Below are 27,916 nucleotides of genomic sequence, written 5' to 3'. Positions count from 1 at the left end.
TTCGGAGTAAACCCACAGAAATGCTTCCAGTGATAATCAACAGTGAATGTGTTGAGACAGTGTCGGAGTATAAGTATCTGGGAACCTTCATTGACTCTAAGCTAAACTGGAACTCTAACACTGAAGCCCTATACAAAAAGTGTCAACAACGTCTTCATCTCATGCGTAAACTGAGATCTTTTAATGTTAACCCATCTGTGTGATGTCATCTTTTATGTAGCATTTATTCAGAGTATTTTAACATTTTCCTTCCATTGTTGGCACGGGTCTCTCTCAGTTCATCTCAAATCTAAAATAGACAAAATTGTTAACACTGCAAGTAAAATCGCTGGAGTCAGATTTGAATGTTTATCATCAATATATGAGCGGCAAATCGTGAATCAAGCTGTCAAAATCATATCTGACCGTACTCACTACTTAAATTCGGAATACAACCTCCTCCCTTCAGGCCGCCGCTACAAAGTTCCAATTGTGAAAACTAAGAGAGCCCGTACATCCTTTATTCCAAGCATCATATCTCTCTAAACAAATTTGAAGATACCTAAATCAAAGAATTTATGTAAATATGTTTGGTATCTCTCTAATGTGTCAGTAGCTCTGCTGATGTAAAACAAATTCCTGAAAGGCATAAACCCATATATGTCCCTACACAAAACGCAGTTGCTGTGCCAGAGGGACATATGTCCTTTTGTAACAACATGGTAAGGGAATTGAAATTATTAGAAATAAAGACAACCCCAAGTCCAAAACAATGCAACATTTAAAAGTATAGTAAATTTCCAACAAGTGTGCGTTATTTTTATAAGTGTACCATAAATACAAATTGTATATGGAGGTAGTCAAAATCACCTTGTCTCACTAACGATCAAACTTGACGCCATTGGAATATTTTAAGACTTGGAGCACACTGCACCATCTGATTGGAAAAAACCTTGTAATTCAGTTACAGATCTGACAGAAATTATTGCTTAAAAGTTGGAAACGGATCAAATGTCTACAGTTCTATATAAGAATAAGCTTCTGGAACCAACAAATACCTTGTATATCGATGGTGTAATGTGTGTAATCTTTCTCCTCAATGTTTTTATGCTATGCATCGTTTTGCACTTCGCGCCTCAACGTATATTTAAAATCATTCAGACAGCAATACATACCCATTGACATCTGTTAAAAACATTCCTTGGACTCATTCTCATAGATTCTTACATCTGAGCAATCCTGATGGGAACTGTTACCACCCTGCCATTCATTTTGTCTTCTCGGCAGATGCAAAGGTAAGATAGTTTTTTTTACTGTAATCAGATTGTAGTTGAAGTGTAGTTTTAGCAAATTTTCTCCATCCCTTGCTATCATCACTCAAGACTGACTGACATCACGGCGGGGGACACCAGAAATGGGCTTCACACATTGTACCCATGTGGCATCACTCAAGAGCTAGGCCCTGAGCTCCTTATAACGTCACCTCACAGCGGGCGTGATAATGACCCGGCGTCAAGCAAATTAATATATAATTAATATTTGGGGGCATTATCAAGTTAACAGTGGCCCGCTCATTTCGGATAATTTAATGATAATTCTATCCATTTTAGCTATATAATAGACTAAACTTTGAAAACCATTTTTTTCGTAATATTTTTAACAGAACTGGAGATTAACATTTGAAAGAAGTTCACGATATAGTGTATATAGAGAAATTCAAAATAACAGGGTTATTAGAACAGAAATATAGTCACCCATTCTAAATAACTGGGCGCATTTGACCATATCACTGACTGAGTTTGGTTTTACGCCGCTTTTAGCAATATTCCAGTAACATCACGGCGGGGGACACCAGAAATGGGCTACCCAACCGCCCCTATGACCATATCAAAAGCCTAAAAATAAAGTTAATATATACTCATTAACCATAAGATTTTTTCACAGTAGAGTATTAGGTACATAATATACAACAAGAGTTGTCGAGTAATCTTTGTTATAAACATACTATTTTTCGACTCAAAGTAATGCTTCGACTTTCCATTAATGTAGCTAAGTAATGTACGGTACGGTGAAAGCGATACTCAAAGACGTTGATTAGTATTAAACGGAGATATTAAAGATATATTTTCTTCTTCCTTACCGTAATGGAGAATATTCTAGTGTTAAAAAACCCAATAACTGTCATGAATATCAAAGAAGAGTTCTAGTCGAGATGTTCAAAAGTGACATACCTTTTCGGCCCAAAACTATACCAGTGTAATTTCAAACTACATCTTTTGGTTTATGTGATGTCCACAAAATACACATGTTTAGAGACAAGAACATTTCAAGTCGACAATAAAACGATAATCTACGCAATAATTTCAAAAGAAGTATTTGAATGTGTTCGTTTGTAAAAGGATTCCATTGTAGCACAGTGCTGAAATTATGAATTTTCAGATAAACACTGCAGATTTCACTTCAACAGACAGAACAAATTAAGATGAGGTGAAAACAAGATAAATCGTTTCAAGCAACCTTTATTTTCAAATCGGTAAAATCATCTCTCACATGCAAGTTTGACACTAAATCATACTGCCGTGACTCTCATTCGTAGCGCACATTTTACTATCGGACTATGGCTCTATGAATTGTAATACTCCATACAATCAGTAAGGTTTGACTGAGAAACAAGCAAACACACTTTCGATTAAAGGAAACCTCTAACAGCAAATACATCTACACTCTATGCTTCTCAACAGCATCCAATTTCAGCATTCTTCAAGATTTGCCTACAGGAACAGGTTCACCTATCTTACACAACACATCAGAAGCTGGAAACCATATCTCATTATCACATTTAGAGTACTAAAAAACTGCTCTTTCTTCTCCAAAATTAGGCGGTTGGGTAGCCGAGTTGTTAAAGCGTTCCCTCGCTACGCCGAACGCCATGGTTCGATTCCCCACGTGGGTACAATGTGTGAATCCCATTTCTGGTGTCCCTCAAAGTGATAATGCTGGAATATTACTAAAAGCGGGGTAAAACCCGACTCACTCACTAACTCATTTCTCCAAAAAGGATATTTCCGCTTCATTATCCTCTCCATCTACTTGAAGCGCATTTGAAATGTACGTTACCATCTTACGTATTCTCATGTTTTACCCCAAATACTCTCTGGGTATCGGGAGTTACATTTATATGCTACATACAAACAATTACCCCAACATGTATAATTATGCAAGTATCATTAACTACTGAAAGCGGTTTCCAAAACTTAAATAGCCTAAAATCAATAGCTTTTATCAAATTTGTTTTATATTTGAATTCAAGGTGTAAAATAATAAACGCATCGATATATCTGCTTAATCCATTCTTCATACTAGTTAAATGTCATAATAATTTAATAATATTAATGGTTATAAAATTAATTGATGTTTACTTTAAATGTCCATGAATAACTTGATACTCTGGTGAAATGTACGTTACCCAGTGTTCTGCTCTACGCACATAATTTCAGTTCAATTTTCCGCCCATTATTTAACTAATGACATCACATTTATCAACTTACGTATGGTTCCACAATGCCCAATCCCGTAGGTCGCCATGTTCAAGGCGTTCACGGCACTGTACAAATGTTGATTAACTTGTTGCCATTCGATAAATCAGGGAGACTCTATAAGGGGGAGTGGTCACTCCTCGGAAAACCCCTAAGCTAGGCCTCGGCTTGTCACGTGACCAGTGTAGCCAATATGGCGGCAGCGTAGTTTTTATAAGATTGACCCGGTTTATTTTCAATAGCTGATTACATACGCTGAGTGTTGTGACAATTGAAAACCTACATGTAGAAGATAAGTTACCTATTCTGTCACTTCATTTTAAGTCAAATAATTGTTATTAGTGTCAGTATTAGTACAGTAGATTTGTAGTAAAGTTTCAAGTGGGCATGTTGTAGCTCACTGGCTTCAATTCTCAGTACACAGCGAAGAAAGACTAAATTCGATCGCTAAAGACTTCTTTCACATATTCGTTTAATTTTTAGAAGGGAAATATACCTTTAGTTCAAAGGTGTTTGCAAGTAATAGTGATAGTTAAATAACTAAAATTTTTTGGTTAGGGTGTATTTGAGATGTGTGAAATATATGACATATGGCCGATCTGCCATTGAAATACTACAGGGCGTTGTTTGAGTGTTTCTAGTTATTGTTCTAAAACATCTTTCACATACACCGTTAATTTTTATGAGGGAAATATACCATCATGTGAAAGGTGTTTGCAAGTAAAAGTGATAGTTTTATAATTTAATTTTTTTTGTTAGGGTGTATTTGAGGTGTGTGAAAAATATGACATACGCCATTGATGCTTGTGATGCTTGAGTGTTATATTTCTAAGACTTCTTTCTTTCTTGTTGATCATAGTATAAGATACATGTATCTGAATTAGTTACTAATGTAAAGAAATGTCTCAAAGTAGATTTTTTTTTAAAAGGACAGCTGATGTTAACACATGTGTTCTACCGATAGTTTTGCGTTCTTTAACATGTTTGGGGAGGGATGGCCGTGGTGTATCATTTATTCTTTCATTCATTCACATATGTTCTTTTTATTTTGTTCTTTATTTCTTTCATTCATTCACATATAATTCTTGCTCTTAATTCATTCATTCATTGTAAAATTCCGACTGATACAATACACTGGCTGAAGTACTGTTAAACGCAGCCGAAGTTGCGCTGGGAACGAACCAAGTCACTGTGTGCGCTGGAGCATGACGAGGCACACCCTAATTAATGGTAAAGAAAGCCAGCGAGTGACCTATCCCTGTCGTAGAGGTTCATTCTCACTTATCCACCACCCTTTAGTTTTGACAAGGGATTAGATGGGATTAGTTGACACGGGTTAGTGATTACACTGCTCACTCTGAAATTTGGTCCTGGTGGGTGACACTAATTAGCTGATTTGCCCTGTTACAGTGAACAGTGTTCGTGAACTTTAATTAAATTGTGTCGATTATGCTATTTGTGGTTTTTTTAATTCAGTGAACACTTTTCACTATTACACGATTATAAAATGGTACATGAGGTTCTTTAAGGTCAGTCACGATGGCTAACCAACAGGTTAATGTCCAGTTTATTCCTAATGGTAGAGGTGGTCAGTACTTAGTGTTCCAAAATCACAAGTTTGTAGTTAAAAGAAGACGAGGAACATCTGTCCATTGGAACTGCGCCCAGAAGAACTGCCATGCCACGGTTAACACCAAAGATAATATTCTCACGTCCTACAGAGACCAGCATAACCATGCATCTGTGGAGAATAGAATCGCTGTAGATTCTTTCTTGGCCAATCTTAAGGACCTTGTCCGAAAGATTCCAAACCAATTCCATCTCTTTATCAGGAGGAGTTATCAGGTAAATATTAACATAAATGCTTGGCAACTTTTAATTACTATTAAATACTAAAATACTACAACAGTTTTCTTTGAATTTAACATTGTGTTTCTCTGTTCTAGGTCTGAGTGATGAATCCTGACATCATTGCAGAAGTGCCCATCTTTGACAGTGTACGTCCTGCTCTATACCGCTCCCGAGCCAAAGACATCCCCCATCTGCCAGCAACTAGATCAGCAATACATCTTCCCGATGCATATACTAAGACGCATGCCAATGACAACTTCCTGCTGTTTTCTCACGGCGACCATGACAAGATCCTGACCTTCGCGACTGACGAGAACCTGCGACTTCTCTCCGAAGCAGATGTGTACTACTGTGACGGAACATTTGACAAGTGCCCCGGTGTGTTCACCCAGCTTTACACCATTCATGCATTTGTGCAAAATAAGATGTGCCCTTTGGTGTATGGTCTGCTCCCAGATAAAAAGCAGTCGACATATGAACGTTTCTTTGAAAATGTGAAGAATGTAGCGGCCTCTAAGAACATTGTATTGGATCCAGTGAGTGTGTTCACTGATTTTGAGTCAGCTGCTCAAAACGCCATCAAGATGACTTTTCAAAATGCCATATTAAAGGGTTGCTACTTTCACTTTAGCCAGAGTGTTTGGAGAAAAGTTCAGAAGCTTGGAATGGTAACTGAATATAAGGACAACCCGGACATAGGTCGTCTTGTAAGACGAGCGATTGCTTTGCCCCTGGTACCAGTGGACTGTGTGAGTGATGTGTGGTGGCAGGCCCTGGAAGATGCACCTCCTGGGGTGGAACAGTTTACAGACTATATGACATCGTACTGGGTGGAGGGTGACCATGGCAGGACCATGTGGAACCACTTCACCACCGAGGGCCCCCGCACTACTAATCATGTTGAGGGCTGGCACAGGAAGCTTTCCTGTTTAGAAAACCATCCCAATATCTTCAAGATTATTGAATTCTTGAAAAAAGAACAATCTTACGTAGAGGCATCATGTATGCAATTAAGAGGAGGTGCCAAACCTCCTCGCAAGAAAGTTAAATATGTCAATTTAACAAACAGATTATGTAACATCAAACAGCAATTCTTGGCTGGCCATATGGATGTATATGCATATTGGGATGCAGTATCCCATTTAACAGGCTATTGAGGATTGTCATAGATATTGAATGTATTGTTGAAATAAAAAAAAATGTAGAAAGACTTACTTTTTTACTACTACATTCAAGGGGGGATCTTATTTCACAAAATTTCAGGGACATCTATTGTCTTGAGGATTATTCCGCTTCAGTGACTTGTCCACCTAGAACAATAGGTGGTGGATAAACGAGATTATTCCGCTTCAGTGACTTGTCCACCTAGAACAATAGGTGGTGGATAAACGAGAAGACCCCGTTGTAGAGTATCCCTGGATAAATAAGTAACGGAAAATTGAACAGAAATTATTCAATTGTAGGTAAGATGATTCTTCACAAATGTGCAAAATTTGACGTGGATCTTACGAAAATTTAATTCATGAAAATTATTGATGCTACACTAAATTAACATGTTAGTCTATGGAAATTACGTCAAGTGTCCGAATACTTTTTGCACGACTCTAAGCTTCGAAAAAAAATTCCCGGTATATTCATTTCTTTAATGTTGCCATATATCTGGAATACTGCTGAGTGCGGCGATAAATAACAACCAATCATTTCCTTAATGATGTGAACGGAATATTGTGTACAGTGGTCATTGAAGATATATTGGGGCGATTTGACACCGATCTGTTTTGTCTGGGGCCAAAGCGAACAAAGGGAGGTAAGTACAGTGGTAATGCATACACCAACATCCGGCGGGAAACAGCTGAGTCGAACAGAAGATAGAAAGTGAGCCATTCTCATTGATGCCATCAAACTGAGGGATTGACAGGTGCTTTTAGTTACTCACATAAGTGTATAGGTGTATACTGTGTAGAATGCCACTGGTTGAAACTGCACGTGGTGTGTGACATTGTCTAACTAAGGCAAGAAATGTGTAGGGTTAGCCCAGTCACCAACCCATGCTTGTCGTACGAGGCGACTAACGGGATTGCTGTGGCTGCCGAACAAGTTATCGCCAATACATCAGTATCACGCTTCCAGTTCCAGTCCAATTACACATTCCGGTATTTTTTCCCACGGTATTTGACAGCAAAAGAACATTCTTCGCGGTAGGTAACATAAGCGAAAAAATAAAGCCATTTAGAATTTCTCATGCCATTCGTGAAATAATAGATCTATATCCCAACACGAGCTGAATTCGACGTTCTGGTGTTTTCGATGATTGCGTTGCTGGCGCTATATCGAAGGAGTACGTGCGCGATCGGTGAGCACAAGCAATTTCATCGGCAGGGCGGATGCCCAGTCACTGTCGTGAGAAGTTGTATTGACAATTGAAAACCGGAAGTTAAGTTGTTTAAAAAGCAAACAAGCATCAATATTATTTACCCGAGATCGTTAATACCACTTCAGATGTAAAATCCATTGCCTTTAGAACAAAAAATAGCAAGCAAAAATTCAGTAAGATCATTCGTCTGCTGGTGACAGGCAATATTTAAGTAGAAAGCCACGTTATCACAACACTCCCTCGCAGTGCGGAGCGAAAAGTATGGCTCATCGTCGAAAACACATACAAAATCCACGGATGTGGTGAACGGCAACAGTTTCGCCGATACGATGTCATGAACCATATTTTTGTAGGAAATACTTGATATTTTTGTGTGAAATAGATGAATATATCCTTTATCACCCAAGGTTAGTAAAACTTCAAATGATATTACAGATAAAAATTACGTTTTTGTCTTACATCGTCGAAAACTCCTGATACTGGGTTATATTTATGTCATACAGTAACCTCGAATAATTGATTGTGTGACTATTTGTCTGTTTCTTTTACAGTAGATTGATAGGGAATGAAACAGTTAATGACTTGTGAACTTGAACTTGCTATTACATAGGTCGTAGGACACCCCCCCCCCCCTGACTATGTTAATTTTTTTAATAGGGTTCATAACTTTATCTGTAATTTTCCTCTAATGTTACTTACCGTATTTTCTTTTGCTGTCCTTTATTGTTGTTATATACCGTGGGGAAAAGTACCGGAATTGTAATTGACCGGAACTGGCGATAACTATTACGCGGCGATTACTGTTTGCTAGCCAGTATAATTTTTGTTAACTTAGTCAAGGAGATGTCATGCGATCTATTTCCCGGTGTCAGGGGTTTTCGACGATGTAAGACAAAAACATAATTTTTAGCTGTAATATCATTTAAAGTTTATATTTAACTAACCTTGAGTGATAAAGGATATATTCATCTATTCCACACAAAAATATCAAGTGTTTCCTACAAAAATAGTGTTGATGACATCGTATCGGCGAAATAGTGGCCTCTCGTAACATCCAGGTAGTTTGTATGGGTTTTCAACGATGAGCAATACTTTTTGCTCCGCACTGCGAGGGAGTGTTGTGATCACGTGGCTTCCTATTTATATATTGCCTGTCATTAGCAGATGACTGATCTTACTGAATTTTCGCTTGCTAATTTTTGTAATAAAGGCAACTGATTTTGTATCTGAAGTAGTATTAACGATCTCGGGTAAATAATATTGATGTTTGTTTGATTTTTATATAACTTTAGTTCCCGATTTCCATTGTCAATAAAACTTCTCACGACAGCGACTGGGCACCCGCTCTACCAGTGAAACTGTTTGTGCACTCCGATCACACACGTACTCACCCGATATAGCACGAGCAATGCAATCGTCGAAATCACCAGAACGTCGAATTCAGCTTGTGTTGGGTTATAATAGCAAGTTCAAGTTCACGAAAGTCATTAATTGTTTAATCCTCTATCAATCTACTGTAAAAATCAACTAGTCACACAATCAATTATTCGAGGTTACTTTATTATTTCACGAATGACATTTACAGTTAGTTGTGAGAAAACACCTATTTGTATTGCCATGATTCCCTTCCGATGCGTTACACAAAAACACAATTGGCGGCATCGAACGGGCTGGACACACCGGTCAATAGCTAATTGAGTATCATAATTAATTCTGTTTCATTAACTTAACGAACAGAGTAATTTTGTGAATACTGCTAAAATATGGTGGTAACCGTTTGGCATCCAGTAGTGATTCAGGCACACTGAGTTGGTCGACAAATGTCATGGTATCCCAATGCTCATGTTGCTGATCACTGGAATGTGTGGTCAAGACTCGATTATTTACACTCCAAAGCAATATTGCTAGAATATTGCCGACTGTGATGTGAAAGTACTGAAGTAACTTGTCAACAAAGAATAGCTCAACAAACTCACAACAGGCCAAGATATAATACAGTGAGTCCTGCAAAATTGTTCTTAATTTATCATTAAGCTTGCTTTATGACCCGGATTCGGGGCGGATTAGGGACCTAAATAACAGTCCCCACAATTAAGTTACTATGAGAACAATGCTTTGTAATCCGGACTTGGCTGACAAAAATAACAGTCTGTTGAATAAACATCTCCATTACTACTTCTGTTCTCAGTGGTTAATTAATTCTATAAGCACACATTATTGAATGTTGTAAGATTAACTCAGTGTCAGTTTGAAGTCCTGTAAATGACAGATTACTTGCTTGTTTTACATTCACATTATAGGTAGGGCAGACAGCGAAACGTAGGAGGTCTGATTTGTCACTTGGTGACAAAGTGAAACGTTTTGATGTACCGGACAAAAGTTGACTAATCCAGACTGCTTTATAATCCAGACAAATGAGTCGGTCCCTGTCCAGCTTTAGTCGGCCTCTTATGACAAGCATGGGTTACTGAAGATCAATTCTAACCCAGATCTTCACTGGTTTCTAATTATCAAAAGTGACAGAAACTTGTTTGTAAGTATGAAAATACCCAACATATCTGGGTTTCTTCTTAAGACATACATTCTTCAAAGCAAGAAACTTATAGGTGATAGTGGTGGCCCGATTAATTGAAATAATCGAAGATTGGTCGCAGTGGCCAACGACCAAGCAATCGATCACATTTTCTCTTAATCGAACACGAACGATTTTGGAACCGCTGTAATAGAGTTTGAAATACTTGATGATAGAACATATCTAGGACGTTGTCAGGGCCTGAAAACATGTTGATTTCTAAGAAAACTCACTTCACTTTCTGAAAAGTCATGACTGAATCTGGGAAGTTTATGTTACACTGGAACTGAATCATTTTACACTGGATGTGAAATTTGCAAATGTAATTTGTGCAGTTTCAAAAAACAACAACAGAGAACCAAATGTTTTTTCTTTATACTTATCTGCAACTACAACCTGAATAGGAAAATCTAAACAATGGCGCGAACCAATTTTTTTTCGATGATTGGTCGTTGGTATTGAACCAATCATCAATTGTGAGATTTCAACCAATTCCCAACACTAGTACTGATTAAAGTGGTTAATGTGGTAACAAGAGGATATATATTGTTTAAGGCAAAAGAGCAACTTTAGAATTCAGCTCCACAACATCTCATGCTGCCTGTTTCTCCTCTGTGTCAGGCGTCGCTAAGACTAGCAATCAGTTTTGTGAGAATCTTTTGGACATTAACCCTCGACCTTCGGATTGTTAGCCCTACAGCTAACCAACTGAGCTACGTCCATATTGATTTTGTGTAAATTTATCTAGTCAGTCCACAGGTGTATGCAAATAAACAGAGAGGGTCGAATAGGTGACGGCCAGCTCATTCCAATGCCATTTGAAACACTCGTTAGTGTTCGCGGTTGGAAGAAAAACGCATAGCCCCCAAAATCTTGCATGTGCATGCACTGCGGGTGTATGCGAAGCCAGAAAGCAGCGAAGTCTCTCTGGAGGCCGGGCACCCTGTACAATTTTGAAATTTAGACGTCATTTCGTTGCATTTCAGAGCATGTTGTCATCATTCACAAGTCAAATTAGCAAAAAAATCTATTTTAATTTCCTTAGGGAAAATACGTTTTTCGGTTACTTGTTTCCCAGAACATAAAATGCTTGGCATGCGGAACACGCAGGTAGAAAATATCGGGCGTGAAATGTAGAAACATGCAGGTTTTTGCGTTACTGTGAGCACTGATGCGTCCCATTCTGTAATCTTCAAGATGTACTGAGTGGGTGTAGAATGGGCCGATATGAACTCAAAAGGGCTGTAGATGTTGAATTCATTGTATGATTGGAGTGATTTTGTGACAGAAAAGTGTTCTAGCAGGGATTTACATGGAGTCCTGTATTTGAGGGTCCCTGGGACTCATGCTCTTAATTTTCAGGGGTCCTGGACAACAAAATGGGGGTCACAGACTCTTAAATATTATTATTAATACTGGTTGTGGAGTGTGTATTGTGATCATCACATTGTTACAGTAATTAAATTGCAAATAATACCATAACCCATCAAGTAGCAAACTTAGTGATAACCTATTGTCACTTGATGGGAATTTGTACAAAAAGTATTTGGACTTTTTCTGAGTCCCTGTGGACTAGGGCTGCAACGAATACACTATGTGGCGAATATGATACGTATCATGAATATTTGGTAACGAATACAAATAATTATTCACGAATACTTTATTGTAGTTAAGTGATTGATGTACAAAATGGAACGCCCATGTTGACAGTGTTAATTTGTCACAGCAATAACCAGTGATTTCATGACACTCAAATTTGGTATGTAATAGTTATAATCGACAGTACCATGTGCAGTCTAGGCGAACTAACATGACTTGCACTACTGCAATGCTAGTACATGTTCCATTCTTGCATATCTCACTTTGGAAAAGGACATAAGGTTTCACGTAAAACATGCTCCCTTAAAAAAATCGTAAATATTCGTTAATATTTGGTTCTGGTGACCACAAATAACGAATTGAATTCATGAAGGGCTACGGTTCGATTCACCAAATATGCGAGTGAATCGTTACAGCCTTACTGTGGACGCTCTAATAAATTTGGTTGCGTCCATTGTAAATTTTTATGAGTATAGGACGCAGGACTTCGTGTCCTGTAAATCCCTGGTTCTAGGGAACACTGTATGGATAATGTGGATCACACGTAGGGAGGGAGAGTGAATGCGGGAGACAAATGTTAATGCTTGTAACAAGTCTTGTTACTGCCCAATTAAAACACACGATGACAGCTACAAGATGTTGAAGGATTTATTGTTACCTGCACCAGGTGCAACCTGTTGCTGAAGGTAACCTGCGCCAGTCGTTTCTAACATGCAGTAGTGCATGTTGTAAATAGTGAACTGGGCTCCAGATAAGGGCCGCATCGGCATATGTACGGATTAAATATATGCACGAAACAGTAGGAAACAATTTCGAAAACGTAGCGAGACGCACCACCGCCATGGTGTACGGTCTTAGAATCATTAACAGACGTATTTATCTTAAAAATTATTGTATTTATTCTCTTTCAGTGGCATTTAAATTAGAAGTAGTACATTGATGTCCAAGGTATTTTTATGGATTAAACTTCTTTATAATTTCCCTCACGGCATTTCGAGACCATTCGAGGTCCCTTCATCAGGTGAACTGACAGTTGGGACTATGACGTTCATATGACTATGAGATGATACGTTCACAACCATAGCCTAGCCCTCCCTGCAATGTAGTCTGTCTCAACTGAACCACGATATTTTCCCTTGTGCCTAGCCCTCCCTGCAATGTAGTCTGTCTCAACTGAACCACGATATTTTCCCTTCTGCCTCGCCCTCCCTGCAATGTAGTCTGTTTCACCTGAACCACGATATTTTCCCTTCTGCCTAGCCCTCCCTGCAATGTAGTCTGTCTCACCTGAACCACGTTATTTTCCCTTCTGCCTAGCCCTCCCTGCAATGTAGTCTGTCTCACCTGAACCACGTTATTTTCCCTTCTGCCTAGCCCTCCCTGCAATGTAGTCTGTCTCACCTGAACCAGGATATTTTCCCTTCTGCCTAACCCTCCCTGCAATGTAGTCTGTCTCACCTGAACCACTTTATTTTCCCTTCTGCCTAGCCCTCCCTGCAATGTAGTCCGTCTCAACTGAACCACGATATTTTCCCTTCTTCCTCGCCCTCCCTGCAATGTAGTCTGTTTCACCTGAACCACGATATTTTCCCTTCTGCCTAGCCCTCCCTGCAATGTAGTCTGTCTCACCTGAACCACGTTATTTTCCCTTCTGCCTAGCCCTCCCTGCAATGTAGTCTGTCTCAACTGAACCACGATATTTTCCCTTCTGCCTCAGCCCTCCTGCAATGTAGTCTGTTTCACCTGAACCACGATATTTTCCCTTCTGCCTAGCCCTCCTCCCTGCAATGTAGTCTGTCTCACCTGAACCACTTTATTTTCCCTTCTGCCTAGCCCTCCCTGCAATGTAGTCTGTCTCACCTGAACCACGTTATTTTCCCTTCTGCCTAGCCCTCCCTGCAATGTAGTCTGTCTCACCTGAACCACGATATTTTCCCTTCTGCCTAGCCCTCCCTGCAATGTAGTCTGTCTCACCTGAACCACGATATTTTCCCTTCTGCCTAACCCTCCTGCAATGTAGTCTGTCTCACCTGAACCACGTTATTTTTCCCTTCTGCCTAGCCCTCCCTGCAATGTAGTCTGTCTCACCTGAACCACACGATATTTTCCCTTCTGCCTAACCCTCCCTGCAATGTAGTCTGTCTCACCTGAACCACGTTATTTTCCCTTCTGCCTAGCCCTCCCTGCAATGTAGTCTGTCTCACCTGAACCACGATATTTTTCCCTTCTGCCTAACCCTCCCCTGCAATGTAGTCTGTCTCACCTGAACCACGTTATTTTCCCTTCTGCCTAGCCCTCCCTGCAATGTAGTCTGTCTCACCTGAACCACGTTATTTTCCCTTCTGCCTAGCCCTCCCTGCAATGTAGTCTGTCTCACCTGAACCACGATATTTTCCCTTCTGCCTCGCCCTCCCTGCAATGTAGTCTGTCTCACCTGAACCACGATATTTTCCCTTCTGCCTCGCCCTCCCTGCAATGTAGTCTGTCTCACCTGAACCACGTTATTTTCCCTTCTGCCTCGCCCTCCCTGCAATGTAGTCTGTCTCACCTGAACCACGTTATTTTCCCTTCTGCCTAGCCCTCCCTGCAATGTAGTCTGTCTCACCTGAACCAGGATATTTTCCCTTCTGCCTAACCCTCCCTGCAATGTAGTCTGTCTCACCTGAACCACGTTATTTTCCCTTCTGCCTAGCCCTCCCTGCAATGTAGTCTGTCTCACCTGAACCACGTTATTTTCCCTTCTGCCTAGCCCTCCCTGCAATGTAGTCTGTCTCACCTGAACCACGTTATTTTCCCTTCTGCCTAGCCCTCCCTGCAATGTAGTCTGTCTCACCTGAACCACGTTATTTTCCCTTCTGCCTAGCCCTCCCTGCAATGTAGTCTGTCTCACCTGAACCACGTTATTTTCCCTTCTGCCTAGCCCTCCCTGCAATGTAGTCTGTCTCACCTGAACCACGTTATTTTCCCTTCTGCCTAACCCTCCCTGCAATGTAGTCTGTCTCACCTAAAGCCCTTAATGTAGTCTAGATTTCCTCAGGTTCTGAATTTTCAATCTCACTGGTGCTCCTTTTCAATTTAAATGGGTTTATTATATATGTTCAGCAATGTCAAACACGTTTATGCACAAGAAGAATATACTTCTTAAAACATGGTTCATCATGGTAATGTGTAGCTGGAAAACTCAGGTGATTTTACCACGTTAAAGCAGGTGATTTTACCACGTTAAAGCATACAGGTTTTTTTCCAGAATGGCACGAACAAAATCTGGTAAGCCAGGAGGCTGGAAGTCAAATTCATCAGAGTGGGGGATGAAAAAGAAGAAGAAAAGAACCCAGAGGAAACCGAAACGGAAGAATCGTCTCTCTGGGAGGATGAAGAAGGTTGCTCCCCAGAGGCCCTGGCTACCATACATGTCCCAGCTTGACGTGGACTTCATCGCAGGGTTTGCCTATGGGAGTCACATTCATCCCCAGATCATAGACCTGGAGGACCTGGACATGTCGCCAGATGAGATGGATTATGAAGTTATGTTTGGGACCATCAGGACAGACATTGTTGGTATACAGTACTACAAGGGCACGGTAAGTGGCATGCAATATTATAGGTGGATGGTAGGTGGCGTACAGTACTACTGAGACATGGTTGGTGGTATACAGTACTACAGGGACATGGTAGATGGTGTACAGTACTACAGGGACATGGTGGGTGGTATACAGTACTACAGGGACATGGTAGGTGGTATACAGTACTACAGGGACATGGTAGGTGGTATACAGTACTACAGGGGCATGGTAGGTGGTATACAGTACTACAGGGGCATGGTAGGTGGTATACAGTACTACAGGGACATTCTAGGTGGTATACAGTACGGACAGGGTTCGAAATACACTACTATATAAATTCTGCACCAGTGCAGGTGAAAATTGCCTTGTGCAGCCTATATCTCTTACCAGACTGCACCAGGTACAGCTTGAAAAAAATCGTATTACATTCGAAGAATAACTTAAAAAATAGATTACTAAAACGTTTGAAACGTTAGCGATACGTAAACAGTGGTTTACTTCCGCATTGACAAAAATAGACTTGACCTAAATACGGGCTTCATTTGCATATTCATCATGACAATGAACCAATCACAAACGCTTTCTCGAGTTTTTCCTACGTCATTGTTGCTAACAGCCAATGAAAAGATTCAAAGGTCGTAACTTCATTGTCCTCGGATATTTCCGTGAGGACTCGTTTGCACTCGTTTTTAACTTCGGAAAAAAACGTTATCGCTTAGTAACGAAGTCTTCCGGCCTCATGTCAGCTGTCACACGTGTGTTCAACAGCGAAAATGTCTGGACCGGCGGGGCAATCAAAAAATCTTCAATTTCTTCGCTAAAAAGACACTTTCAGACAGAAAAGAAAGTGATGTTGATCAAGCAAGTGCTAGAAGAGCGAAACCTGCTTCAGGTGGACTTGATGACATAGAAGTGAAACCGAAACCAAGCACAAGTAGCGAGATTGCCGAGAAACGTACGAGTTCCGAAAAACTTGACACAGAACCAAAGGTAAAGAAATCTAAAACTTATTCGTTTCGAAATGAATGGAAAACAGGGCGGGACTGGTTAAAACATGATGACGATGAGAATGTAATATTCTGCTCAGTGTGTCAGAAATTCGACAAAAGTGGGAAATCGAATGCGTTTCGTGCAGGAACAAAATCTTATAGATTACAAGAAATAAAAATTCACGAAAAGAGTGAAATTCACAAACGATCTGAATGCAGTGAACTTGCTGAACTTTGTGCTAAAACCTCATCTACTAGAGCGAAGTTGCCACTTGAACAATCAATTTCGAAAATGCATGAACATCAAACTGATATGTTGAAGGTTTTATTCACAACTGCATATTGGTTAGCATTAAATGAAAAAACATACAGTGACTTTCCAAAGGTATTGGAATTGTTGTCAATTGCAGGAGTTGACAGTGTGGGCATGAACTATGCATCAGATAAACAGGCCAGGGAGTTCATCAAGTTTATTAATGAATGGACAATGAGTGAAATTGTTTCTGAACTGAAAAAAGCAGAGTTTTTTTCGGTGTTGTGCGACGGCAGTACAGACTGTAGTACAACTGAGCAGGAAATAATGTTCATCAGATATGTCCATGATGGTTTGCCGAAGTCAGTATTTGTGTGTTTGTCTAAAGTTACAAAGGCTGATGCCAGTCATATCAAAGATGCAATTGTGGAAATGATGCATGACAAGTTGGAGTTTGACTGTGATGAATGGAGATACAGCTTAGTGGGTGTGTGCTTTGATGGTGCTTCGACAATGATGGGTTGCAAAAGTGGAGTCGCAACACGTATAAAAACTTTTGTACCACATCTAGTTGCAATACACTGTTGCTCTCATAGATTAGAACTTTCAGTAAAGGATTCAGCAAAGTCAATCTCCTACATGTCAGTGATAGATGAAGTTCTGTACGATGTGCACAGTTTCTACAAATATTCAGCCAATAGATGGGAGGGGCTGAAGGCTGCTGCGGAGGCTTTGAACTGTAGTCTGTTGCGTCCAGTTCGTGTTTCTGGTTGTCGATGGGTGCCACATCATGCAAGGGCTATCAAAGCTGTTCACCAATCGTATGATGCAATCGTGACACACTTGGAAAATGAGGCAAGGGTTGGCAATGCTCACAATCAGGAAAAAGCAAGAGCCATTTTGAAAGTGATACAGTCTATCAAATTCATTATGTTTTGAACTTTTACTTGGTATTCCTAAACATGCTCTCAAAACTAAGTAAAGTCTTTCAGTCAGACAAGTCAGGCCTACACACTGTCCATGAAGCCATTGAAACAACATGTGCGGAAATGGAGAAGATGTCTGGGGATCACCTGAAAGATACCATGATGCAGGGTATTCATGTGACAGAGGTACCCAGTGATACCAAGAAGCTGTACCAATTCAATGGGCACTCCCTCAGCATACCTGAAAGGGCACCAAGCCGATCGAAGGTTAAGGAAAAACCTGAAACAGAAATTGCTAACGCTGTTTCTGATGGTGAGAAAGTTGTGGCAAATATGCAAGAAAACCTTGCCAAGCGTTTTGACATTAAAGATGCTGTCTCAGCAGGATCATCTGTACTGAATCCCAGATGAATGGCCAAGTGACCCAGATGTTCTCAGGACATATGGTGACAGTGAAGTAACAGAAATATTCACACATTTTCAAGCCCCCCTGACAAGAAAGGGATATTCTTTGGAAAATGTTCTTCTACAGTGGACTGGTGCTAAAAAGAAAATTCTGAAGATGAAAAGTGTTGAGGCAACATTATCGTTCCTTGCTGTATGGCAAAAGATGGCCCAGTTGCCAGAATATGGTGATCTTATGGCACTTGTGAGGATCATCATTACCCTCCCAGTCAATAGTGCCATCTGTGAGAGGGGGGATTCTCACTTATGAAGCGTGTTAAAACAGACTGGAGATCTAAACTAACGTCAGACAGTCTGACAGACTTGATGTCACTCAAGCTAAATGGTCCAGCTCTGAAAGACTTTAATGCTGATGGACCAGTAAGTCTTTGGTTAAGTAAAAGTAAAAGGTTCCCAAGACAGCCGTATGGGAAGAGAAAACCCCTACCTACTGACAGTGACTCTGCAGCATGGTCAAGTGATGATAGTGATGATGACTTGGATGACTGAGTGAGTAAATCTACTAATGCTAGTATGTAGCAATAATGTGACTTACCATACTAAGAGTTTCAAGACTAACAATGATACCATGATGCACTTAATAGACTATGATATTAGTGCATCAAAACATTTTCTCCTTTTCATGCTAAGTTGTTCAGCTTTCTTTCACATGAATAAAAACAAAACAAGTGTATTTAATAGTTATTTTTAATTATACAAACTCATAAAATGGAACACATTAACGTGACCACTGAGGGTGCAGTCTGAGTCTCTTTGGTGCAGTCTGGTATAAACACTCAACTGCACTTGGTGCAGGTACTGAAAAAAGACGAATTCGTACCCTGTAGATGGTATACAGTACTACAGGGACATGGTACGTGGTATTCAGTACTACAGGTACATGGTGGGTGGTATACAGTACTACTGGTAGATGGTATACAGTACTACAGGGACATGGTAGATGGTATACAGTACTACAGGGACATGGTAGGTTGTGTACTGTACTACAGGGACATGGTAGGTGGCGTACAGTACTACAGGGACATGGTAGGTGGTATTCAGTACTACAGGTACATGGTGGGTGGTATACAGTACTACTGGTAGATGGTATACAGTACTACAGGGACATGGTAGATGGTATACAGTACTACAGGGACATGGTAGGTGGTATACAGCACTACAGGGACATGGTGGATGGTATACAGTACTACAGGGACATGGTAGGTGGTATACAGTACTACAGGGACATGGTAGGTGGTATACAGCACTACAGGGACATGGTGGATGGTATACAGTACTACAGGGACATGGTGGATGGTATACAGTACTACAGGGACATGGTAGGTGGTATACAGTACTACAGGGACATGGTAGGTGGTATACAGTACTACATGGACATGGTAGATGGTATACAGTACTACAGGGACATGGTGGGTGGTATACAGCACTACAGGGACATGGTAGATGGTATACAGTACTACAGGGACATGGTAGGTGGTATACAGTACTACAGGGACATGGTGGGTGGTATACAGTACTACTGGTAGATGGTATACAGCACTACAGGGACATGGTAGATGGTATACAGTACTACAGGGACATGGTAGGTGGTACAGAGTACTACAGGGGCATGGTAGGTGGTATACAGTACTACAGGGACATGGTGGGTGGTATACAGTACTACAGTGACATGGTAGGTGGTATACAGCACTACAGGGACATGGTGGGGGCGTACAGTACAGGACTACAGGGACATGGTAGGTGGTATACAGTACTACAGGTACATGGTAGATGGTATACAGTACTACAGGGACATGGTAGGTGGTATACAGTACTACAGGGACATGGTGGGTGGTATACAGTACTACTGGTAGATGGTATACAGTACTACAGGGACATGGTGGATGGTATACAGCACTACAGGGACATGGTAGGTGGTATACAGTACTACAGGGACATGGTGGGTGGTATACAGTACTACAGTGACATGGTAGGTGGTATACAGCACTACAGGGACATGGTGGGTGGTATACAGTACTACAGGGACATGGTGGATGGTATACAGCACTACAGGGACATGGTAGGTGGTGTACAGTACTACAGGGACATGGTGGGTGGTATACAGTACTACAGGGACATGGTAGGTGGTATACAGTACTACAGGGACATGGTAGGTGGTATACAGCACTACAGGGACATGGTGGGTGGTATACAGCACTACAGGGACATGGTGGATGGTATACAGTACTACAGGGACATGGTGGGTGGTACAGAGTACTACAGGGACATGGTGGGTGGTATACAGTACTACAGGGACATGGTGGGTGGTATACAGCACTACAGGGACATGGTAGGTGGCGTACTGTACTACGGGGCAGTATTACCTTATTTTTCTTAGAGGTTTCTAACAATTATTATTTTATCCTTTTTGGAAACTTTCAAGGGATGTCTGTGTCTTAGCAGGTATAGATAAATATCCGTACACAATCTATTCACAATGTTATTGTTGTTTTGTCAATTTACTACTTTGCTACTTTGGGTTTTGCTCTCATAATTTCTATCACTCCTAATTAACTGTGCAGGTAAACAATGGTGAGATGGTGAGCCTTGAGCGAGAGCCACAAAATGTGTACGACCTCAACGCAATCCGAGTAACCAACCTGGACCGTGTGCAGGTCGGCCATCTGAAGAGAGAGGTGGCCAGAGCACTCGCCTTTGTCGTGGACAATAACTTGGCCAGGCTGGAAGGGTAAGACAGCAGAAGGTGTCATCACCTGCTCAGTAGCCTGTGTCTTGTTTGTGTTTCTGTTTGCATGTTATTTGGGGCGGTGGGATAGCCTAGTGGTTAAAGCGTTCACTCATCACGCCAAGGACCCAGGTTCGATTCCCCACATGGGTACAATATGTGAAGCCTGTTTCTGGTGTCCAATATTAAACACAATGTTTGCCCTTTTAGTGATTGATACTGCACGCTTTTTTCTGCTTACTGGCATGTGCATTTTGCTTTGCATGTTTCCTTGGTGACATTTTGGGGAATATTCCTTCAAATGCTTCTAAAACAAGGGAAATTGTTAATTTTGCCGCCTTTTGGCACTGAAGCTGCATCCATTCACACAAAGATGACGTTTCGGAGAGAAATAGTATATTTGTATTGTTTTTACCTCAGCTACATGACTCCAATATTCTCAAAATCACTTATACGTTTCTTGTTTTGAAGAGTGTATGTCTAAAGGAGAAACCCAGATATGTTGGGTTTTTTCATACTTACAAACAAGTTTCTGTCACCTGTGATAATTAGAAACCAGTGAAGATCTGGGTTAGAATTGATCTTCAGTAACCCATGCTTGTCATAAGAGGCAACTGACTGACTGAGTTTAGTTTTACGCCGCTTTTAGCAATATTCCAGCAATATCACGGCGGGGGACACCAGAAATGGGCTTAACACATTGTGCCCATGTGGGGAATCGAACCCGGGTATTTGGCGTGACGAACCAACGCTTTAACCACTAGGCTACCCCACCACCCCCATAAGAGGCAACTAAAGCAAGGCTCGATTTAAGATATGTTAACCTACTTGCACCAGGTGCAACCTATGATAAAAACCTAGTTGCACCAGCCAATTCCAGTTGCACTGCTTTTATTGCAATATGTAGATGCAATTATTTAGACATTTTATTCAGAAGTATATCACTCAACAATTGACTTGAACCTGGTGCAAGTTAGGCTAATAACTAGGTTACACTTTGTAATATTGGATTGCACTAAATCGAGCCCTGTAAAGGGATCAGGTGGTCAGGCTTGCTGACTTGGTTGAAACATGTCATCGTATCCCAATTGCGTAGATTTAGTGCTCATGCTATTGATCACTGAATTGTGTGGTCTAGACTCGAATATTTACAGGCTGTCGCCATATATCTGGGATATTGCTGAGTGCCACACAAAACTGAACTCACTCGCTCATTTGATAATTAGAATGTCACCCTTTACAGTGTGGTTCCTCATGGAGCAACAAACATGTACAAGATGACCGTCGACCTGACACTGTGGGGGCAACCAGAGAAAAAACAGCGGGCAGTGGACGTCCTGCGGTCACATGGACTGTTCATGAAGGTCACTTCAGGGGGCGTGGCAGCCAGCAAGTCCGGACCCAGCATGGCCGGAAACAGGATGGCCGGACCCAACATGGCCGGACCCAACATGGCCGGACCCAGCTACGACTACAGCCATGTGGTCACGCATCGACAGTTCCTGTCACCAGCAGAGGTAAGGGACAAACCATTTGTGTCCTAAGAGAGTGAGTGAGTGTAATTTTATGGCGCTTTTTCCAATATTCAAGCAATATCACGGCTTAGGGACACCAGAAATGGGCTTCACTGATAGTAACCATGTGTGGAATCGAACCTGGGTCGTCGGCGTGACAAGCTGAACTTGGCCTTGATATTGGCTAGTTGACACTCTTGATTCGAGAAGGTGGGAGTCCAGTCTTGCTATATTTCATTACTCCATGCTGCAGGTGAAGAACGAGCTGGACAAGCTGTTTGAGTCTCTCCACGAGGATGACAAGACAACCATGACATCCCCAGTACAGGTAGGTCGACCATGCGTGAGTGACTTTAGTTCATGCCATGAGTGAGCGAGTTTAGTTTTATGCCGTACTCAGCAGTATTCCAGACAATCCAGTGATCAACAGCATGAGCATTGATCTACACAGCTGGAATATGATGACATGTGTTAACCAAGTCAGCGAGCTTGACCACTCGATCCCGTTAGTTGCCTCTTACAACCAGCATGGGTTACTGAAGACCAGTTTTAACCCGGATCTTCACGGGCATGGTCGACTATGACATCCCATCAAATTATTTATATCATCACACACATTTGTGTGACAGCTGTTTTGTGATTGTCTGATTCGGACTGGCTGGTGCGGTTATTTGTTGTCACTTGACTATAATATTTAAGAATATGTAGAATAGAATGTTTGTATATAGAACTAGTTTTTTGTTTTTCCACGTGAGATAGGCAAAACAGAATATGTTCAAGCCATGCAGTAGCATAACTTGTTATTGAAGTCTGCCCCTCACAGCATTGTTAAAAGGCGATAGCATCATTCATGAATGAATCTTCTTATTCTTTACTGTTTATTTGTAAAACATTGCATTAAAGGACTCTAAATACTGACCTTTTGGCTCAACTGTCAATGAAAAAAGAGCAATGAACCTCACTCAACCTATTCTCAAGGCCATCAAGTCAGAGCTGTATCCCCATCAGAAGCAGGGACTGAACTGGCTCATCTCTCGGGAGAACGCCAACAACCTACCGCCATTCTGGGAGAAGCGGAAGAACGGCTACTTCAATAGTCTCACCGTGTCCACCTCCGGCAACCAGCCCAAGAGCATCAGAGGAGGTGATTGACCTATCGTAGTGTTATATCAATGACTGACTGACTGACTGAGTTTGGTTTTTACGCCGCTTTTAGCAATATTCCAGCAACATCACGGCAGGGGACACCAGAAATGGGCTTCACACATTGTGCCCGTGTGGGGATTTGAACCCAGGTCATCGGCATGACTAGCCAACGCTTTAACCATTAGGCTACCCCACTGCCCCCGTTATATCAATGAATGTATATCATAGTGTTACACAGTGTCCAAAATAGGTTACAAATTTTGCTAGCCAGTCGGGCTATCTATGCCCATTCAAGACATTGGCCCTCAAAATAATTCACTAGGCCAACATTTGAATGTAGAAACTAAGCAAAAGGTAAAATACCACCAAAAACAAATGCAAGAAAGCATGTCTGAATTTCTGAAATATTTTGTTTATGCTAAAAAAACTGAAATAAGTCATGATTAAGCTGCTAATATGATGAACATTTTCATCAGGCCTTAATCTGGCAAGATTTAGATGCTTATTGTAGCCTAACAAGTCAGAGAAAGTGATATATTTACAAAATAACGCCTTGAAAATTCACTAGCCAGTTGGTCCAGTGACTGGAGATTTACAGGCCCGACTGGATTTTTACTAGCCTCAGGCTAGTGGGCCAGTGGCTATTTCGCACACTGGTGTTATATCAATGAATGTCTATCATAAACAGTGTCTTTGGTTCAGTGTCAGATCAGGGTATCCAGGAATGGTAACTCACAGCTCATTAGCTCCAGCAGTATTTGTTACTGCCAGCAGTATTTGTTACTGTTTACTTAGTTTAGGTATTGTAAGGGAATTTCTAACTTTATTGCTATACCAGCCGATAATATTCTTTGTTATTTTCTTGATTGTGAATCTTAGCAGTTTACCATACTCGTTAATGCAAAAACAGATTTGCTGGCCTGTTGCTGTTGAAATATTTCCAAGTAGGTGAATTATGTTGAGAAATAATTTGATTCATGCTCTCCCTGTGTAGGTATTCTGGCTGATGACATGGGTCTGGGTAAGACTCTAGAGATCATCTCATTGATTCTAACCAACTTCGTCGACAAGCAGCCTCTAGCTCAACCAGTCCCAGGGAGAGTGCGTGCATCCAGACATACTAAGGTAAGGGGCAGATCTCAATGATGACCAATTAGTATATGTGACATTGTTGATTGTCATATCCCGACAGTGTACATCATTATCATTGATAACATAACACAGACCCATTAAGATCCTCGGTAGAATTGGTCTTCAGCAACCCATGCTTGTTGTAAGAAGCGGATCTGGTCGTCACACTCGCTGACTTGGTTGACACATGTCGTCATATCCCAAATGTGTAGACCAATGCTCATGATGTTGATCACTGGATTGTCTGGTCCAGACTTGCTTATTTACAGACCACCGCCATATAGCTGGAATATTGCTGAGTGTGGCGTAGAACTAAACTCACTCACTCACTCATTTGGCTTCCCCTACCCTGCCTGCTTTTAAAGATGAAACACTGACAGTCTGTTTAGGTCTGCAATTCCAATGGACATAATCTGCCTAGCAGGGCATATTTGGACAAGAATGACATTCAGTAGAACACGGATATAACGAACTCCAAGGGACCAAGAAATTTAGTTCGCTATATCCGGTGTTCGTTATTCACATTTGACCGCCATCTTGGATTGTAGAGATGTAGAGACACGTATATGCTGAGGCTACAAATCTTTATTCTTGTACATGTATATTGACATAACATTAAAATTCTGAATTTATCATTCACAGACATTAGCTAGAACATGTTTAACAATCACAACAAACTCAACAATATGTTGATTCGCCGCCAACAAGGTTGATGTATACCACTAAGTGGCTGAGCTGACACTGAGTGAGTTCGCTAATCACGTCGTTAATTGGGCTTGGGGGTAGTAAATCAGTTCGCTATAGCCGTTAATTCGCTACTCACGAGTTCGTTATTCGCGTATAATTCTAATGATATCATAAAGGATTGTTGACGGGACTTTTAAATTTGTTCGCTATATCCGTTTGTACGCTATATCCGTGTTCGCTATATACGTGTTCGCTATATCCGTGTTCGCTATATCCGTTTGTACGCTATATCCGTGTTCGCTATATCCGTTTGTACGCTATATCCGTGTTCGCTATATCCGTGTTCGCTATATCCGTTTGTACGCAATATCCGTGTTCGCTATATCCGTGTTCTACTGTATCTCTGACAAGTGTACTCATCAAATAATGTTACACAGTTAAAAATGCCAATTTTGATAACTGGAAAAAGTTAAACTGTGTATTACCGTATATAAGCCGATCTCATAGATAAGCCGAAACTATCCGTCAATATGCGAAAATGCTGTTGCATAACCATATTTGTGATTATAAATATTTTACATTTATAGAGCAAAACATGCAGTTAAAATGTCACAATGCTATAATATGTTCCTCTTGGTAAATACTAGTTTCAGATATTATATTTTTCTGATCACTGCATCAGAATTCATCTTGTTATATTATTGAGTATATTTTAATTGAATCACCGGTAGATTGCGGGGAAATGTGTGCACAGCTGATTGTTATTTCCGGCTCTATATACAATACAAATACACACAGTAATCTTAATCCCTGCATATAAGACAATGTCTAGCACACAAAAAATAGAACTGAAAGGGTAAATAATCTTGTTCAGTGATGTTTAACTGGAAATTTGATGTTTTCTGTTTCTCTGTTTGTTCACACAAAGCGATATGATGTTGTTTTCTTACCACCAGAAACAAAGGTTGACTAAACTGTTACCTATAGACAAGTTGCCTCTTTTCTACAGACTATTGTTGTTGGTCCTCAAAATTTGGCTTATCCATGGTAATATACGGTAATACAAAAACTCAGGAGAAGTTATACCTGGTACTAGTAGTCTACTGAATTGACTTGTTGACTAATAGCTAATGTGGACCAACCTCCTTCACCATGACCAGTGAAGATTCGGGTTAGAATTTGTCTTCAGTAACCCATGCTTGTTGTAAGAGCCGACTAACCTGATCGAGTGGTCAGGCTTGCTGACTTGGCTGACACATGTCATCGTATCTCTATTGTGTAGATCGATGTTCATGCTGTTGATCACTGGATTGTCTAGTCCGGATTCAGTTATTTACAGACTGCTGCCATATAGCTGGAATATTGCTGAGTGCGGCTTAAAACTAAACTCACTCACTCACTTGTATTCCAATTGTGTAGATCGATGCTCATGCTGTTGATCACTGGATTGTCTTGTCCAGATTCAGTTATTTACAGACTGCTGCCATATAGCTGGAATATTGCGGAGTGCGGCGTAAAACTAAACTCACTCACTCACTTGTATTCCAGTTGTGTAGATTGATGCTCGTGTTGTTGATCACTGAATTGTCTGGTCCAGACTTAAATTATTTACAGATTGCTGAGATATAGCTGTAATATTGCTGAGTGCAGCGTTAAACAACAATAACTCTGTCACCATGACTACCTGACACTTCACATGCAATATGTTTTTCTTCAGACTCACAAAAGGAAAAGAAAACAGTCTCTAACTGATGAAAAGCATCAGGCAACAGAGGAGACTGTTTGCCCATTTGAAAAAATCCGAGCCTTGGAGGCAGAGATTGAATCTCTGGATGACCAAAAAGGAAAACTCCCAGAGTGGAGAAGATGGGCCTTGCAATGTTAAAGAAGAGAAGGCCAAGCTTCCCTTCAGACTGCAGCTAAAACAGGACTCCAGTTTTGTGGAGGTTTCAGGGGAAGGAAGGTCATTCCAGGTGAAAACTGAGGACTGTGACAGCATGTCTAGAAGTGACAGCATGTCTAGAAGTGTTGATGACCAAAATGACCTTGACCTAGGGAAAGGCAAGTTTTTCCTCATGTTAAATACCTATTCCCCACTGTCTACAGTAAATGGAACAGAAACTCCCTATTTTGGTTGTTGATTAAGTCAAAATGTATGATCTAGTTTATGTGTGTTCCATTGAGACTGAAAAAAGAGAATAGAAATGCTTCTGAAACGTTACTCTTTCCTGAAGAGGCATTTAAAAGTTTTCTTGTGTTTTTGTTTGGTACATAGCTGGTTGTATGAGATTTATTGTCTCAGATGAGAAATTGATGTTTATCTCTCTCTTCCCCGAAGTGTATCTCTCACCAAGATGCCATATGTACAGAAACATGTGAACTGGTCCTGTTCATCAGATTTTCCACATTTTCCAATGTAACTAAGGAAGTTGTGTTAGAGGAGTGTTAAGAATCTTTTTCCTTGTCATCAAAGTTGGATCATTGGGCTAGTCATAAATGCTGTGCATGTTTAGATCTAGTACTTGTTTCACTTCTAATTATCAAGCATCTTGGCTTATATTTCCAGAGATTTACGATCTTGTTTTTATTTTTGCCATGTACATGGG

General features: G+C 40.8%; 1 protein-coding gene across 1 annotated transcript in view; it reads left to right on the top strand.

Moving 5' to 3' along the window:
* Nucleotides 1-7,195: 7,195 nt before the first annotated feature.
* The window catches only part of LOC124259827 (helicase-like transcription factor), a 60,581-nt gene continuing 39,860 nt past the window's right edge, over nt 7,196-27,916 (top strand). The window contains 9 exon segments of the mRNA XM_046694028.1: nt 7,196-7,284; nt 15,159-15,492; nt 20,669-20,835; nt 22,076-22,349; nt 22,600-22,674; nt 23,325-23,490; nt 24,487-24,617; nt 27,028-27,194; nt 27,196-27,371. Coding sequence (XP_046549984.1) covers nt 15,160-15,492; nt 20,669-20,835; nt 22,076-22,349; nt 22,600-22,674; nt 23,325-23,490; nt 24,487-24,617; nt 27,028-27,194; nt 27,196-27,371 — 1,489 coding nt within the window. The 5' untranslated portion in view covers nt 7,196-7,284; nt 15,159.

This window comes from Haliotis rubra, unplaced genomic scaffold, assembly GCF_003918875.1.
Source record: "Haliotis rubra isolate DU_JTF1 unplaced genomic scaffold, ASM391887v1 Scf1183, whole genome shotgun sequence".
In the NCBI taxonomy this organism is placed as follows: Eukaryota; Metazoa; Mollusca; class Gastropoda; order Lepetellida; family Haliotidae; genus Haliotis; species Haliotis rubra.
Note: the sequence above shows the minus strand (reverse complement) of the source record. Positions and strands in the feature narration are given on the sequence as shown.